This window comes from Zootoca vivipara, chromosome 3, assembly GCF_965207765.1.
Source record: "Zootoca vivipara chromosome 3, rZooViv2.hap1.1, whole genome shotgun sequence".
Lineage (NCBI taxonomy): Eukaryota > Metazoa > Chordata > Lepidosauria > Squamata > Lacertidae > Zootoca > Zootoca vivipara.
The window spans coordinates 115,700,901-115,719,774 of record NC_142586.1 but is presented as its reverse complement, the minus strand read 5'-3'; the positions used below and the strand labels follow the sequence as shown (position 1 = coordinate 115,719,774).

General features: G+C 48.4%; 1 protein-coding gene across 2 annotated transcripts in view; it reads right to left on the bottom strand.

Annotated features, from left to right (window-relative positions):
• INTS9 (integrator complex subunit 9) overlaps positions 1-18,874 on the bottom strand; it is a 61,661-nt gene that overhangs the window by 42,441 nt on the left and 346 nt on the right. For both annotated transcript variants that reach the window (XM_035110854.3, XM_035110856.3), the window contains exons 2-5: positions 13,636-13,763; positions 8,522-8,582; positions 6,722-6,784; positions 1,119-1,258 (exon numbers count right to left, since the gene is read on the bottom strand). In XM_035110854.3, the coding sequence (XP_034966745.3) occupies positions 1,119-1,258; positions 6,722-6,784; positions 8,522-8,582; positions 13,636-13,763 (392 nt within the window). The remainder of the gene's footprint in view (positions 1-1,118; positions 1,259-6,721; positions 6,785-8,521; positions 8,583-13,635; positions 13,764-18,874) is intronic.

Here is an 18,874-nt window from a genome sequence, read left to right as displayed (position 1 = left end):
GGCTAACATTCTCCTTTCCCTTCCTCCCCCACAACAAACACTCTGTGAAGTGAAACAAAAAAATAAAAAAAATTCCTTCCAGTATCACCTTAGAGACCAGCTAAGTGTGTCATTGGTATGAGCTTTCGTGTGCATGCACACTTCTTCAGATACACTGAAACAGAAGTCACCAGACCCTTATGTATAGTCAGAGGGTGGGGAGGGATATTATTCAGAAGGGTGGTGGGAATAGGTGATTGGCTGATAGGAGTGGTAAATCTGTGAGATGAGTGAGGCAGAGAGACTTCAGAGAAGTGTGACTAGCCCAAGGTCACCCAGCAGCTGCATGTGGAGGAGCGGGGAATCGAACCCAGTTCACCAGATTACGAGTCCACTGCTCCTAACCACTACAACCACACTGGCTCTCACACTGGCTTATCAGGACCAGATTGTAGTGAGTGAGCACTCTCATGTCTGTTTCCTCCCCAGTATTAAAAATTCCAAGCAGGTCTGGGAGGTAATGCTCAACCCTTCTTTCCTGACACGCTAGTTTTCTACAAGCGGGGAGTGGCCTGTTTCCCCACCAGGTTGAAGAGCTACAGCCAGAAGCGGTACAACCTAAGCCTTCCCATTCAATCCAGTGACTTATCCTTCTGGATGGCTGAGTTGGTTAGAGCACGGTGCTGATAACACCAAGTTTGCAGGTTCGATCCCCGGAAGGGACAGCTGTGTGTTCCTGCCTCTTGCAGGGGGTTGGACTAGATGATCCCCAGGGTTCCTTCCAATTCTATGATCCTGTGATTCTGCATTTAGCAACTTGCAAAACAGAGGAGTGTGTCCCTGATGTGCGCTGCCCACCACAGAAGCAGCGGCAGAGGTTTCCTGTGAGCGCAACACTGTCTAGCACCATTTAATCCCTCCGCCCAGGCCTGCCAAACAGAGGAGCCCGAACTGACTCACAACATTCAGGAAGAGCAGAGCCAAACCTGCAGTGCACACACTTAAAGCCGCGAAGAAGAACTTCCTTGGCTCGCTTCCAGCCGCGTCTTAAAAGCCTCTCAAGAACATTAGAGGCAACGCTCCTCTTCCCCGTGTCGTCCTCTACATCTTCCCCCAAAGGCGAGGCTTTTCCCCCTCACCTGCCAATCTGAACCGTCGGCTCGGTGGCGTAGACGGTTCCAGAGAACCCGGTGTGCTCCGTAATGTAGGGCAAGGACATCATGCAGTGGTAGTTTGAGATCAGGATGACGTCCACCGTTGTCAGGTCAATCAGCTCCATCTGAAAACGGAGAGCGCAAGGCGGTGTTGGGAAACGCAGCCTCCTAAAAGGCTTCTCCCTCAATCAGAATGTAAGAGGAGGCTATCGAGCCCAGCGTCCTGTTCCCGCAGTGGCCAACCAGGCGCCTGTGGGAAACCTGCACGGAGGATTCAAACCCAAGAGCAACTCTCCCCCTCCTGTGGTTTGCAGCAACTGGTACCCGGAAGCACTGTTGCCTCCAACTATGGAGGCAGAATTGGTCCGATCCTCTTTTAAAGCCACCCAGGTTTGTGGCCACCACTGCCTCCTGTGGCAGGGAGTTCCACAGTTTAACTATGGCATCACATGAAGAAATGCTTCCTTTTCAGCATCATTGGAGTGTTAGGATTCGAACTCTGGTCTCCCAGGTCTTAGTTCAGTACTCTGACCACTACACTGCTCAGGGTGTAGTGAACGCCCAGCAATGCTCTGCTTCTCACATGACTTTTCCCTTTTCTCCAGATTTCTTGAGGCTACGTCTCACTCTCGTTTCTGCTCCTTTGGCCCTATTTAGTTTCCCTCCTTCTTGGGCCTGTTTGACCCTGGAATTCACCCAGGGGCCCACTGCAGTAGATCGTGAGACCCTTACTCCTGGGGTTGTGGGTTCGAGTTCCACGTTGGGGAAAATATTCCTGCATTTCAAAGGGTTGGGCTAGATGACCCTCATATTCCCTTCCAACTCGACATTTCTGTGATTCTATTCAAGGGGAATCTAAGATGAAAAGTTGAGAGGCAACCTATAGAAGGGGAGGTGAGAAGCAGCTGGAAGGCAAGGCCTGAGGCCTCAAGGATGGCCTAGAATCTCAAATATAAGTTTGACTTATAATAGTCAGGATATAATAGTCACATGGAGGCATTGAGAGAGTTTACTTTCTTGGGCTCCATGATCACTGCAGATGGAGACAGCAGTCATGAAATTAAAAGACGCCTGCTTCTTGGGAGAAAAGCAATGACAAACCTAGACAGCATCTTAAAAAGCAGAGACATCACCTTGCCGACAAAGGTCCGTATAGTTAAAGCTATGGTTTTCCCAGTAGTGATGTATGGAAGTGAGAGCTGGACCATAAGGAAGGCTGATCGCCGAAGAATTGATGCTTTTGAATTATGGTGCTGGAGGAGACTCTTGAGAGTCCCATGGACTGCAAGAAGATCAAACCTATCCATTCTGAAGGAAATCAGCCCTGAGTGTTCATTGGAAGGACAGATCGTGAAGCTGAGGCTCCAATACTTTGGCCACCTCATGAGAAGAGAAGAATCCTTGGAAAAGACCTTGATGTTGGGAAAGATGGAGGGCACTAGGAGAAGGGGACGGCAGAGGACGAGATGGTTGGACAGTGTTCTCGAAGCTACCAACATGAGTCTGACTAAACTGCGGGAGGCAGTGGAAGACAGGAGTGCCTGGCGTGCTCTGGTCCATGGGGTCACAAAGAGTCGGACATGACTAAACGACTAAACAACAACAATAGTCACATTTGGGGCTGGAACTAAACCTGTCCTCTCCATACTGTTCTCCAGGCAGAGGAATACATAGGTAGGATCAGCCAAGGTCGGAGGAGGAGAAAAAAAAAAGATTTTTGCATCTGCATAATAGGAATTGTAATTGGAAATATTTACTGGTAAGGCTACAACCCCCGATTACGTTGGTCTGGAAAACTTACCAGAAACTTAAACCTCTAACTCAGTTATTATGGAACAGTTAATGGCATTCAATAGTTGCCAAGTGGAAAAATTATCTTCCCATTGATTCGAAGGTAACAGCCGAGAAATGGGTCAACGTGGCTGCTCAAAAAACGGAAGTCCCGCAGCAGTTAACTTACGACCTGATGGTTCTTTTGCTTTTTTAGGGGAGGTGGAGGGGGGGGAGAGGCAGTCAGTCCAAAGAAAATGGAAAACTGGGTGGGAGGTGGAATGAAATAAGAGCATCTGTCGTAACCCACAACCCAGAGACCATGTGCTGCTGGGCAGTGGAATCATAGAATTGCAGAGTAGGGTAGGCAAACTAAGGTAGATCCAGCCTAATCGCCTTCTCAATCCAGCCCGCGGATGGTCCGGGAATAGTGTGTTTTTACATGAGTAGAATGTGTCTTTTTATTTAAAAGGCATCTCTGGGTTTTATGTGGGGCATAGGAATTCGTTCATCCCCCCCCCCCAAATATATATTCCAGCCCACCACAAAGTCTGAGGGACAGTGGACCGGCCCCCTGCGGAAAAAGTTTGCTGACCTCTGATTCTAGTCCAGGCACCCCCAAACTTTGGCCCTCCAGATGTTTTGGACTACAATTCCCATCTCCCCTGATCACTGGTCCTGTTAGCTAGGGATCATGGGAGTTGTAGGCCAAAACATCTGGAGGGCCACAGTTTGGGGGTGCCTGTTCTAGTCCAACCCCCTCAAAATACAGGAATAAGCAGCTGTCCCACGCGGGAATCGAACCTGCAACCTTGGCGTTACCAGCACCACACTCTAACCAAGTGCAGGGAGGAGGAGTCAGAGTCTTCACCCTGCCAGGGTTGTCTTCATGACCCCCTTGACTGTAGGGTGCAGCCTCTGCCCTCTGCTGGTTCCCTGCTTCCTTAGCCTTGCAGGAACCAAAGAAGGAGAGAGGCAGTGTGGTACAGTGGTGAGAGCACCAGAGAGACCGGGGTTCAAATCTCCACTCGGCCAGGAAACTCACCAGGTGAGCTGGGGCTTAGTCACCATCTTTCAGCCTGGCCTGCCTCACAAGGTTGCTGTGAGAATGAAATGGGGGGGTTGGACTTGATGACCCTTGGGGGTCCCTTCCAACTCTATGAATTCGTTTTTTGTGTTTGATATGTCTGGATTGCCAATGTTTTATGGGTTTTATTTTCCTTTCACCTTTGCGATCTTATTGTCTAAAATTATGCCAATGAAAGGCCAAGCGAATCCCTGGTCCTGAATGGGGTAACTGCGAAGGACCTGATGTGCAGCCTGGGAGTCATTTGGACTCACAGCTGTCCATGGAAGCACAGGTCAATTCTGCGTCCAGGGCATCTGTTGACTAGCTCCATCTGGTACACAGGCTGAGACCCTTCCTGCCCGCAGACTGTCTTGCCAGAGTGGTGCATGCTCTGGTTATCTCCCGCTTAGACTACTGCAATGCCCTCTACGTGGGGCTACTTTTGAAGGCGACCTACAACTAATCCAGAATGTGGCAGCAAGACTGGGGACTGGGAGTGGCCGCCAAGACCATAGAACACCGGTCCTGAAAGACCTACATTGACTCCCAGTACGTTTCTGAGCACAATTCAAAGTGTTGGTGCTGACTTTTAACGGCCTCAGCCTAGTATACCTGAAGGAGTGTCTCCACCCTCATCGTTCTGCCTGGACACTGAGGTCCAGTGCCAAGGGCCTTCTGGTGGTTCCCTCACTGCGAAAAGTGAGCTTACAGGGAACCAGGCAGAGGGCCTTCTTGGTAGTGGCACCTGCCCTGTGGAACGCCCTCAAGGAAATAAACAATTATCTGACTTTTAGGAGACATCTGAAGGCATCTGTTTTTAATGTTTGATCTTTTATCGTGTTTTTAATATTCTGTTCGGAGCTGCCCAGAGTGGCTGGGAAAACCCAGCCTGATGGGTGGGGTATAAATATTATTATTGTTGTTGTTGTTGTTGTTGTTGTTGTTGTTGTTGTTGTTATATGAGTCCATGAAAGTGACTAGAGTAGGACCCTGGGAGCTCTCCCAGGACCTTAAAGGCCCTCTGGGTGCCTTGAAATCCTGCTTCGGCCTCTGGGTGGGACACTGCCTGGCTCCCCCCCCCCCCGGCAGCCTCTAACTCCTCCTGCATCATGGAGGAGAGCATGGCATGGCTCACTGACTGCTCTTCCAGGCCCACTCCAAACGGCAACATTTTGTTGCAGGGTCCCACTTGCATTCCCTGGGCTCTCCGTCCTTCCCCTGTCCTGCCAGGAAGTTCATTTCGGCTGGAGAGGAAGTTGGGGACTTTCTGCACGCAGGAGAACTACCACCGAGATCTCTGTGTTGCGGGGGCGGGGGGCGGACAAAATGCGTCTTTGGGGACCTTCTGGTTCCACAATTTTACGGCGCTGCCTTGTGCAGAGTCAGGCAGACAGGGCCACCAACGGAGGTGGGCTTGAAAAGAGGATTAGGCAGATTCACCGAGGATAAGGCCCTCTGTAGCTGCTAAGCCTGATGGATGTGTTTTCCCTCCCGTCGGAGGCAGTATGCTTCTGAATACCAGCTGCCGGAAACCACTGGAGAGAGCTGCTTGCGGGGCTTCCAAAAGGGGCATCTCACTGTGAGAACAGGATGCTGGTCTAGGTGGGCCACTGGCCTGATCCTGCAGGTTCTCCTTATGTTCTCAGGAAACATTTGGTCCCATTTGCTCGGGACAATCTGCTGTGACAGGCAGCGCGTCTCAAGCAGAGAAATGTCTCCTCCCCGACACATCCGTTGCCCGATCCTAAGCCGCTGGTGTCGTGGATTGAAATCTGGGGACTTCTGCATGCCAAGCAGGTGCTCTCAGGGGTGGCTGGTGCGCAGTGGGACTGGTAGGGTGGAATGCAAGGAGACTAACAGTAGCTGGTGCTAGAGCCAGCTGATTCTGGGTTTGCCCCCATCTTCCTCGCCCCTGCTGAGTCCTGCAAGGGCAACACTGAGACTGAGAGGGAGGAAGACAGCAGGCAGCGCTGCCCCCTGGACTGGTAAGAATCTGTAGTCCAAATCCCCTGCAATGCAGGAAGCTTTTGCCCAAAGTGGGATTCGAACCCACGGCCCTGAGATTAAGAGTCTCATGCTCAACCAGCAGCTGGAATTTCTGAGACAAATAAATGAGGCAAATCGTATATTACACTGTCCAAGCAAAAAAAGGTACAAAATGATTTCATTCTGAGGAATGAGGTGCGTTCAAGTGTCCAAATTTTATATATATATATTGGCCAGGTGGGGAGCTGGAACACCAGTAGGTTTTGGGAAAGCCATTCTCTCTTTCAGCAAATCCAGCAGCACAGACAAAAACAACTTTAGCCCACCTTACAGGGTTGTTTGTGACAATCCCCGAGATAATATATGTAATGCTCCCTGCTGGAAAGCACTATATGAAGCGCTGAGTGTTATTATTTTGCGCACTCAGTAAGCTGCTGTTTTGCCCTTAAGGGGCCCACAGCGAAATAAATGTTCAAAAAACATGGCTGTTTGCAGTTCCGCTTTCCCTTAAATTGTAACAGGAGCTGTAAGTGGCTTGAGAAATGGATCGGAAAGTCGTCATCTAGCAACGGGCATTCTTTCAATAAGAGCCTCCTGTGAAACGTGTGTTTTCTCCAAAGAAGGCAGGTGGCTTGGGACTCCTCTGACCGCTGCAAGCCTCTCTGAAATCAGTGGAAGGAAAGCAGCGGGTTCGAGACCCCCTCTATAGTTCCAGCTGGGGACCAAAAGTGGGTTTGGCACCCAGGCTCCTGGGAAGACTCACCTCCGGCAAGCAGAACTCTGGAACGGAATCCACAAAGGCCCGGCCTGCACAGTCTTTCAGCTCCTGGGAAATGGGAGGGGAGGAGAAGAGGGAAGATGCTCAGCTGAAAAGGAAGAAATACGAGGCTAGGTGACAGCGAGGGGAGAGGAGCATACTCTGGGTTTCACCTGCTGGTGCTTATAGGCTGGGATGGTCAAACTTTTACTCCCGTCGGGTTTGGAGATGGAAACTGCCCTGCTAGTTCCTCCAGACATCCACATTAATATTCTCGCAGGCCTGTTAAATGAGTCTTTCTCCCTTTGCTTAGTCCGACAAGTTGGTTGCTTCTCATGCAAATAGGTCTGAGATGAGATTGGAGCAATGGGCTGCTTAGACAACGAAGGCAGCGATGCCTCTCAGCAGCCAACTGGTGCATGAACTATGCTGCTATACAGTTCTCTGCACGGGGAAAAGGGTTTTTCTTTGGAGCTCCCCCCAAAGTTAAAGGTTGCATGTTTACCAAACAGTGCTTTACCTCCCCCTCCCTCTACAGTGTGTTCCCTGGGCTCCAGCTCTTAAGAAATTCTAGCAATTTTTTGGCAACTTCTAACAAACAAGCAATTACCTCAAATGGCAGGAGGCGCTTAACCTCATGCAGGTAAGTTAAAAGGTGAATTATGGGGAGGCTGGGTGAATTTCAATGCCTCCTCTAGTCTTAAAAACAAGGGCCTTCCACCTTTGGCCCCAGACTCCCAACTGTGTGGAGAACTGGTCAATTCATTTGTCATTCTAAGCAAGCGCAATGGTCAATATAAGAAGCACAGCAGGATTCATAATTAAAGGTGCCCACTACAGGCAGCGCCTCCAAGAGGCTTCTGATACGATTGTGGAACGCATTGTATCCATGCGGCTGACGGGGCTTCTTGCAATGTTCAGAGATTCAACTTGCGCCCGGCACACTTGGGCATTCCCTGCGAGAACAGGATGCTGGACCAGATGGCCTGACCCCGCAGACACTTCTTAGGTTCTTACGAATTCCTTCCAAAGTCTCCAACAGAGTCCAGGGGAAGAGCACAAGGGGCAAGGAGACATTTCAAGGTACAGTGATACCTTGGTTCTCAAACGCCTTGGTACTCAAACAACTTGGAACCCAAACACTGCAAATGTGGAAGTAAGTGTTCTGGTTTGCGAACTTTTTTCGGAAGCCGAACGTGCTCCGTTTTGAGTGCCACACTTCCGTTTTGAGTGTTACGCTGAGGCCTGTCTGTTTTTTGCTATTTATTTTGTGCTTTTGTTTTTGCACTTGTTTTGTTTGTTTTTGTGACTGTGTGGAACCCAGTTCAGCTACTGATTGATTGTGTGACTGCAGTACAATGTTTTTTGCTTTCATTTTATGGAATGGTCTCGTTTGATAGTAAAAATCATGTTAATTGCTGTTTTAGGGGTTGCTTTTAAAAGTCTGGAACAGATTAATCCATTTTGCATTACTTTCTATGGGAGAGCGCGCCTTGGTTTTGGAACGCTTTGGTTTTGGAACGGACTACCGGAACGGATTAAGTTTGGGAACCAAGGTACCACTGTACTCTTTTGGTAAAAAAAATTAATTATTTTTTGAAAATAATAATATTTTATTAATAATTTTGTAAAAGACGGGGTTAAAAATCATAAAGAGCAGGACTCAAAAGGATTTGGCCTGGAAATGCAATTGCTTTTGGCAACACTCTTGCTTTTCTCCCCAGTTAAATCAGAGTTTGTTCAAGCTCAACGGTGCTGGCTAATTAGGCAGGCTTGCTGAAAAGCCCAATCCCAGTTGTACATTACCTTGTCTAGAAAAGTGCTCCCATCTTTTAAGATCCAACCAGGGAGCTTAGATAGCCTTGGACTGCAGGAAAAGGGGGGGGGAGAGAAAGGCTGTGTTAATGGGTTTTATGACAAAAGCAGCACCCGTTTTCAGAGAACGGCATAATACGACCTCCGGGTATAGGGCGATATAAAAATTTAATAAAATAATAATAATAATAATCAATAATAAATTAAGTTATTGATGCTCCATGTACATTTCACAAATGTAGCACAGCTAAGTCACCTTTCCCCAATGTGGTGCCCTCCAGAAGTTTCAGGCTGCAACTCGTAGTAGACCCAGCCAGATTATAAAAAATGATTTGAAAATTTGAAAATATTGAGCCCAGGCAGAGCCACGACTGAGCTTTAATACTTCCTGGCCCTACCATTAATGGATTAAATTTTAAATCCTGGGAAGCCAACCGCTTCTAAGCAGTTTCCAAGGGTAGCCCCTCCATGCAACACATTGCGGTAGTCTAATATTTCAGCTCCATTCCTGTTAGCATTATCATTTATTAAATTTGTATACTACATCCATAGATCTCAGAGAGGTTCCTACTGAGAACCTTGAGAGAAAAGTGATCATGTCTCAGGGTTTCGTGATACAGAGGTAAAGGGAAGCTGAGAGCAGTTGGACGTGGTTCAAGTTACAAGAAAGGAGATTCCGACTAAACATCAGGAAGAACTTTCTGATGGCAAGAGCTGATCGACAGTGGAGCCGTCTCCCTCCGGAGGCCATAGGATCATAGAGTTGGAAGAGACCACAAGGGCCATCCAGTCTAACCCCCTGCAAAGGTGGTGGACTCTCCTTCCTTGGAGGTTTTAAAGCAGAGGTTGGGTGGTGATCTGCCATGGATGCTTTAGCTGAGATTCCTGCATCAAAAGGGGTTGTACCTGAAGAAGCGTCTCCATCCCCATCGTTCTGCCCGGACACTAAGGTCCAGCGCCAAGGGCAGGGCCGTCTTAAGCATATTGGGCGCCGTGGTGCAAAGATTCCTCCAGCGCCCCCCCCCATGTGCCTAGATAATCCCTTTTAAAACCACAGTCTTTTTCACCCTTACACAGAAGTAAGCCTGTAAGCGGTGCTTACTTCCAAACAGCTACAACACAACAACTTTTCCAGCTGCACTGCACCGGAGGAGCCGCTTTCGCCCCATGGGGAACCCGGCGGTGGGACCGTCCTAGGAACATCCCCGGCGCCCCTCCCCGCCTTCAGGGATTGGGATCCAAAAAGATGCTCTTGCAAACGCTGCGCCACTTTGAAGATCCCCTATGGTCCTTTGCACGGGGGCATTTCCGGCTCTCCCCCATTTGGGGAATGTGCCCCCCACCGGGATGTGGGGGGGGGTGGAGAAATCCTCAGCGAGCCTCATGGAGGAACCGAGCGCCAGATAGACGCGAAAGGAGGTGTCTTCTTCCCCACATTAAATGGGGGAAGTTGCAAGCAGCGGTAGGCAAAGGGGAGGGGGGCACCAAGCCCTCCAGACTGGGCGACTGACCTGGGCTCTGCTTCCTGGAGAAGCAGGAAATCGCCATTCAAAGGTGGTGGCGGCAGCAGCAGCAGCAGGGCGCCCTTGGGAAACATGCGCGCAGAGGAGAGGCTGCAAAGCGCCAAGGTGTGACTATTGTGGGGTAGTCAAGGTGGGTGTGTCGGAGACGTGGTGATCTGCGCCCCAAGGAGCGTGCGCCGTCGGGTGGCTGGTCTGGTCTGAGCAGGTGGGGGCGCCGCCCCTCGGCGGAGGCAGCTCCGCCACCGCCACCGCCCCGCTTCAGGCACCGCCGCTGGGAAAGCAGCAAAGCGGGTGAGGCGGGCACGCGGGCTGCTCTGTGTGCCTTCCTCCTCGATGCGCCCCTCGATGCGCCCCCAGTGGCAGCTTCAGGCACTGCAGGGCTCTTTCCGAGCTCTGTTCAGCTCTCGGCTGTTCCCTGGAGTCCCGGGCGGCTCCAGCTCAGCCCGGACTCCCAACTAGGCGCCCTCCGGAGCTTGGCGCCCTGGCACATTGCGCCACCCACCCCAGCCTTAGAGACGGCCCTGGCCAAGGGCCTTCTGGCGGTTCCCTCACTGCGAGAAGCAAAGCCACAGGGAACAAGGCAGAGGGCCTTTTCGGTAGTGGCACCCGCCCTGTGGAACGCCCTCCCATCAGATGTCAAAGAGATAAATAACTACCTGACATTTAGAAGACATCTGAAGGCAGCCCTGTTCAGGGAAGTGCGACATTTTAATGTATTTTAAATCTTAGAATCATAGAATCATAGAGTTGGAAGAGACCACAAGGGCCATCCAGTCCAACCCCCTGCCGAGCAGGAAACACCATCAAAGCATTCTTGACATATGCCTGTCAAGCCTCTGCTTAAAGACCTCCAAAGAATGAGACTCCACCACACTCCTTGGTAGCAAATTCCACTGCCGAACAGCTCTTACTGTCAGGAAGTTCTTCCTAATGTTTAGGTGGAATCTTCTTTCTTGAAGTTTGAATCCATTGCTCCGTGTCCGCTTCTCTGGAGCAGCAGAAAACAACCTTTCTCCCTCCCCTATATGACATCCTTTGATATATTTGAACATGGCTATCATATCACCCCTTAACCTTCTCTTCTCCAGGCTAAACATACCCAGCTCCCTAAGCCGTTCCTCATAAGGCATCGTTTCCAGGCCTTTGACCATTTTCGTTGCCCTCTTCTGGACACTTTCCAGCTTGTCAGTATCCTTCTTGAACTGTGGTGCCCAGAACTGGACACAGTACTCCAGGAGAGGTCTGACCAGAGCAGAATACAGTGGTACTATTACTTCCCTTGATCTAGATGCTATACTCCTATTGATGCAGCCCAGAATTGCATTGGCTTTTTAAGCTGCTGCATCACACTGCTGACTCATGTCAAGTTTGTGGTCTACCAGGACTCCTAGATCCTTTTCACATGTACTGCTCTCAAGCCAGGTGTCACCCATCCTGTATTCGTGCCTTTCATTTATTTTTGCTCAAGTGTAGTACTTTACATTTCTGCTTGTTAAAATTCATCTTGTTTGCTTTGGCTCAGTTGTCTAATCTGTTAAGGTCATTTTGAAGTGGGATCCTGTCCTCTGGGGTATTAGCCACCCCTCCCAATTTGGTGTCATCTGCAAACTTGCTCAGGATGCCCTCAAGCCCATCATCCAAGTCATTGATAAAGATGTTGAATAAGTTTGGGCCTAAGACAGAACCCTGTGGCACCCCACTAGTCACTACTCTCCAGCCCACTAGTCACTACTCTTCCAATCTTTGTTGGAAGCCGCCCAGACTGGGGAAACCCAACCAGATGGGCGGGGTACGAATAATTAATAATAATAATAATAATAATAATAATAAATGACCCCTGGGGTCCCTTCCAACTCCTTGATCCACGCAAGGAGCCGAGAAAGAGCAGTGCAAGGCAAAGATTGCACACTGAGACTACCTCCTCCGCCACAGCCACCATGCCAGGACACCACGAGTCCTCGTGGCAGAAAAGGGGTACCAGCAACGTCTGGGGGCGGCCACAGGTTTCCTCACCTCTGGAATAAACTCTTTAAAGAGAGAAGAAGATGAAGAGGTGAGCTGCTTGCCCAGGAACTTTACGCTCCTCCTTGATAAGCACAAGATGTTCGCTTTCGATGATGCAATTTGGAAAAGGGGAGTGGGGGGGAGGAGGGGGGAAACCAACGTCTCCCCCGATATTGAGGCTCTCTTCCCAGAAGCCTCCCAAATAAAGCAACTCTCCCCGATGGGCTCCTGACAGCGTAATGAAGTGATTGATTAATCCTAAATAGCTCGACACGACACATAAATAAAACAAGCAAATGTGACGCTCCTCCAGACAAGAAAGGTTAACAGCCTCCCTGCGACTGGATTTCACCATCTCCACAGTCGGATTCTGTTAAAAGAGGAGAAGTTTCGATTGTTCAACCTGCTTCCCAGAAACACGTACAGGCTCCTTATGAAAGTAAAGCCACGCTCCTTGGAAAATGAGTTCTGGTGGTGGTGCGATCACATCTATTACTATTTATTATTATTTGTATTCATTACTATTATTATTATCTATTGTTATCAATCACACACCCTTTACTCTAAGGTCTCAGGGAAGGTTACAGTTAAAAACAACTTACTATCACAAAAAAGGAAGCTAGGAGTCTGTACAGGCAGCAACTCTCCAGGTGTGTGCAAACTGCTTGTACGGTCCGAAGGTCAGGGTCTGCATGGTCTGAAGGAGCATGCTTAGCACATAAAAAGAGACCTGTCGGATCAGACCAATGGCCCATCTAGTCCAGAGGCGTAACATGGGTTGCTGGTGCCCGTGACGGGGCAAGTGTTGCAACCCCCCCCCCCCCCGTGGCCTGGGCAGCAATCAGTCCCTTTGCCGGCCGGCGTCTAATCAAGGGAGATTCTCTCCTTGCAAACTAGCCCCAACCTGGGAGCAGTGATAAGGCAGAGAAATGCAAAGCCAGGAGCGCCGCTGCCCCCTTGCCCTCCCGTGAAAGTCATCTCAGTTGCTTCATCTGAGCTGCGGCACGGATTTCCCAGTGCACAGGAATCGGGACCCATCGGGAGACCACTTCCCTTTCTGATGATGTTGAAGATCCTGTAACATATCTATTTTTTAAATTTGTGGGGTGGGCTGGTGTGTGTGTGTGTGTTGGGGAGGGGGAGATATACGCCTGGCATGCTTGCACTTTCCTCCTGCCTCCCATTTATCTCTCCTTGCATGAAGAAGCCAGAAAAGATGACAGATCTGTGACCTCACTTGCGCTGAGCCGCTGCCGCAATACTTTACTGAAGCTTAGAATAAATTATCTGGAAAACCGAATCGATAAATCCATAAACCGTTTTCCATCTACTGAGCCAAAGGACGTTATTTTGATAAAGGGAATTTTTAAGTGGACTAAGTCTATTTATGCTAACGGGCGACGCTGTGTGCTCATTTGAAAAAAAAAAACAAAACCTCCTCTCCCAGGCAAGTCAGCTCTGGGCTACCTCCCAGAAATAATGGCATCACCCCCGCCCCCTAAACTCTTCCCTCCCCAAAATCTAGCTTATGAAGCGGAAAGCAGAAGCGGAAAGTATGCAAGGAGCCTCGGGACGTACCTCTGGACCAAAGGCAGGGGGAGAAAGTTGAGCGTCGAGGTCATATCCAGCCCACAGTCGAGCATAATGGTGGTCGATTTGAACTTGAGGACGTTGCATGGCAGCGTTGGGTGTCCGGACAGGCAGTACTAAAGGAATGAGATGGGATCCAATAAATAACCAGCCCCAATAAAAAGCAAAAGGAATTCGCAGGCCTGGAAAGGAGGGAAGAAGCTTTGCCAACCAGTCTGCTGCCCAAGAATCCTCGCCGTATTTTTAAACAATCTCATAACAGTTCAAGGTTAGCATGACCTGCCCCCCCTTCTCTTTGACACTTATTCACTGAGCAAAATTTACACAGCGCTTGATCACAAGGAGGCAGTTTACCAAAAAAGAGAGGAAAACAAAAATGTAAAGACACAGAATCAAAAACAAGCCTTCTGTAATGCACTATATTTCTCGCAGAGCAGCTGTTAAACTATGGTGAGCAGGTATTTGAATTTGCTCCAGAACAGTTAGCATTTCAGTAACTATTGTGTGGCAATTTGCATTGTATTTTGTTGAACAGCAACATGGAGCATTGACACTGGACAGCAACTGCTTCATTTGAGGAACTATGGCTTCTCTTAACTCATTTGTTACTTCACCTATGTATTTGAGGTGGGCTTCATTGGATCATTCACTTCCGGCTAGACTGGTGACTGGGAGTGGCCGCCGAGACCGTATAACACTGGTACTGAAAGACCTAAATTGGCTCCCAGTACGTTTCCGAGTGTGGCGCTGTGGTCTAAATCACCGGGCCTAGGGCTTTCCGATCGGAAGCTCGGCGGTTCGAATCCCCGCGACGGAGTGAGCTCCCGTTGTTCGGTCCCAGCTCCTGCTAACCTAGCAGTTCGAAAGCACGTCAAAGTGCAAGTAGATAAATAGGTACCACTCTGGCGGGAAGGTAAACGGTGCTTCTGTGCACTGCTCTGGTTTCGCCAGAAGTGGCTTAGTCATGGTGGCCACATGACCCAGAAAAACTGCCTGCAGACAAATGTCAGCTCCCTTGGCCAGTAAAGTGAGATGAGCGCTGCAACCCCAGAGTCATTCGCGACTGGACTTAACTGTCAGGGGTCCTTTACCTTTTTACGTTTCTGAGCACAATTCAAAATGTTGGTGCTGACCTTGAAAGTCCTAAATGGCCTCAGCCCAGTGTACCTGAAGGAGCGTCTCCACCCCCATCATCCAGCCAGGACACTGAGGTCCAGCTCCAAGGGCCTTCTGGTGGTTCCCTCCCTGCAAGAAGTGAGGTTACAGGTAACTAGGCAGAGGGCCTTCTCGGTAGTGGCTCCTGCCCTGTGGAATGCCCCTCCCATCAGTTGTCAATGAAATAAACAACTATCTGACTTTTAGGAGACATCCGAAGGCAGCCCTGTTTAGGGAAGTTTTTAATGTTTGACATTTTATTGTGCTTTTAATATTCTATTGCGAGCTTCCTGGGCAGGGTATGTATGTATGTATGTATGTATGTATGTATGTATAAATAAATACATAAATAAATAAACAAACCGTAAATAAATACAGGAGCATCACAAATGTTAGTCCGAGCAACCATGGCGACAGAAGTGATTTAATAATGGAACTTTTTCACATTTATTATTGGAAACTTCCTAGTGAGTCCATCTCATGAAAAGTATTAATAGAAAGGGCAAGTCACATGCAACAGGAATGCTGCTCAGGTTTACTAGTCTATAGTCTACATATCTATTACATGTGTGGCAATGATGCTCCTATCACTGACTGGCTAAGCTGCAGTAATGGCTCAAAATGTTCAGCAACTCAGTGAATGGAGCTCGTTTCAGTCCAGGTTCTGTGAGGGAAGGGGATGTTGTCAGTTTGGATGGGACACTTCTCCAGATGGGAAAGTGTTTAGGATACTGCCTTTCGCATGGGCTTAGGACCTCAATGTCAGAGGCTGGACCCAACCTGGGTACAGACAGCCTCTCCTCAACTTCACTGAAGGATCCTGATAGCTCACTTCAGATGCAACATTACCCAGGGATTGGTGTAAGGTCAGGGGCTCCTGGTCCTCCTCTGATGAGGAGACCCCTGACTGGGGCATGACACCCATCCCTGGTCTAGACCTTAAGAGTTGTGGCTTCTCCTATCACGGCAGCCTCATGACTTGGAAAATCTAAGAGGGGTGCAAAAAAAGAGGGGCAAAGTACTATTAATTGTGCTTTTAATTCTGTTGGGAGCCGCCCAGAGTGGCTGGGGAAATCCAGCCAGATAGGCAGGGTAGAAATGATTAATAATAATAATAATAGCAGAAGGAGCAGAGCTCAATTTCACAATTTGGTCTGAACTAACTGAGCCACTAGGTCTTTGCAAACAAAAAGAACCCTTTTGCAAAGAGCAGGATCACCAGAAACTATGTACTAGCAGAAACAGCTGGAGTGCAAGATATATCGTTCTCGGTTCTATCGCCAAAAGCCTTCGTTGGCAGAGGAGGGCAGGAAATAAGACCAAGTGTTTGTCCAAAGTTTGGGCAGTCAGATGCCTGGGGACAACCTTGCAGAAGAGGCAGGTTCATGCAACCACTTAAGAGGTATTGATGGGAACATAGGTTGACGCTAAGCGGAAAAGCATTACCCATCGCCCAAGATGGAAAAGAGGGAAATCTCAACGAGGGAGGAGATCTTGATCTCTGACTGTGCCAAAGCAAAGAAGGCTGGCCTATTCCCTTAAGTACATTACCAGAGAGCTCTTTGAGACTCAAATAATACCAAACATATGAAATCATAATATGCAAACATGGGTGCATTTGTGTGCGAGGCAGAAAAATGCAAATGCAAATACGGTGAGAGTTAAGGCAAAGAGAATGCAGGCAACAAACGCTAATCCACTTGCTGGTGAAATCACTCCAAACGTTCTATACCAGGTAGAACACACATTTTTTTAAAAAAATCATTTCATTGTCTACAGTTTTATGGTTTGGACTTTTGATTTAAAACAAGAATTACGTGTGGCATTTATGAACGCCCATATAGCAGAAATACACAATAATCACACACAGAGTGAAATAATAGGAAGGGGGGCATGATGACACAAACTACACACCATTCACACATACTGTAATCCTATGCCTGCTTTCTCTGAAATAAGCCTCACTGTGTTTGATAGGGCTTAAGGTAAAGGGACCCCTGACCGTTAGGTCCAGTCGCGGATGACTCTGGGGTTGCAGCGCCCATCTCGCTTTACTGGCCGAGGGAGCCGGAGTACAGCTTCCAGGTCATGTGGCCAGCATGACAAAGCTGCTTCTGGCGAACCAGAGCAGCGCATGGAAACGCCGTTTACCTTCCCGCCAGAGCGGTACCTATTTATCTACTTTCACTTTGACGTGCTTTCGAACTGCTAGGTTGGCAGGAGCTGGGACCAAGCAACGGGAGCTCACCCTGTTGCGGGGATTCGAACTGCTGACCTTCTGATCAGCAAGCCCTAGGCTCTGTGGTTTAACCCACAGCGCCACCCGCATTCCTTGATAGGGCTTACTACTTTGCAAATCTCCTGCAGCCATTAAATAGAGAGTAAAATTCACACCAGGGATGAGGAACCTCCAGATGCTATCCTGACTTTTCTGCAGTTAAATTGCATGGGGTCGTCCCCCCCAGCCCTGAGGGGTTCTAAGATTATGAGAGGGGGGAGAAAACCCTCTCTCCTCCTCCTCCTCCTGTGTGTTTTAGATTCTAAACCCGTGGGGAATGATTTGTGCTGCAGTTTAATTTTTGCACAGCCCCTAGAAATTTTAAAGCATTTTTATAATAATAATAATAATAATAATAATAATAATAGTATCACAGAATTGTAGGGGTTGGAAAGGATCACGAGGGTCATCTAGTCCAACCCCCTGCAATGCAGGAATCTTTCACCCAACATGGGACTCGAACCCGCAACCCCAAGCTTACGAGTCTCATGCTCTACAGACTGAGCTATCCCAGCATAATAATATTAGGCACAAATGGTATGATAGAGGATCGGGGTGTCTTTTAATGTTAAATCTATGCTGTAAGGAACCCTCAGATCTGAAATTCTGCGTTGGATTTAGGACTACGAGTATGTATTATTACCCCTGGGGATCATTGAGGAAGCAATGGCTGTTCATCTGGTTTGTTTCTGGTGGAGAGGCAAGATGTTTTCACATGTGAGAATTAAATTAGCTGTACTTAAAGTAAGAAAGTACATGTGATTTTAAAATATCTCTCTTCCCCAATGTCTCCTACAATGGCTTAAATAAAAAGATGCATCTTCCAGGATCGAAGTCAAGGTAGTGATGTTAAATTCTCGAGAATAATCTTTTGGAGAATATTACCGAGAATATTCTCAATTAATGAGAATATTAGAGAATTTTCATTTACAGTAGGAGAATATTCATTTTAATGCATTGAAAATGATATAATTAGTTAATATACATGTTTATTCATGGGTAAACTTGTTCAGGTGGCAACCCAAAACTGTACAGATACTGTTATTCAATGGGGCAACGCAGTGAATTCACATTCTGCAGAATATTCTCACCTCACATCACTAAGTCAGGGTCCCTCTAGCCTAGCAAGCTGCTCCTAACAGCGGCCAGCCAGACTCTTCTGGAAAGCCCTCAAGCAGCTCACCCACTGCTTGCCCCCAACACCAAGTTCTCAGAGGTAGACTGCTCCCAATATGGAGGTTCCATTCAGATAGTATTGTGATTTCCCCTCTACAGATGTAACGCTGGTCCTGTTGTCCTTTACCAATCTGTCTAATCGTCCCACAAAGCAGGGAATGGGGAAAATGCGGATCTCCAGATTTTGGGAGACTTGCAATTCCCATAATCCCTGGCCATTGCCAGTGCTGGCTGTGAACGATGGGAGTTGGGAATTCAACATCACAAGGGGCCACAACTGTTCCCCATTTCTGCTTTAAAGTCATCTTGTAGCAGGGAGTTCCACAAGCTAATATGTGTTTTGCATGAAATACTTGCGTTTGAATTTAAGACCAACCATCAATATTCACACAAGACACGAATGATATGCGACGGACACTAAAACGGTGATTTCTTTGGAGTCGTGCAGCTACTATAAAACCCGGGGCTCATAAATCCAGAGATTCCCCCTTCTTTATAGGAAAGCTGCAAGATTCTCAGCTAAAGCATCCCTGTCAGAGAACCTCCAAGGAAGAAATGAGGCTCTTTCATATATAATATGAATAATAATAGCCACCAGATTAAATCTCCCCAGTCCCC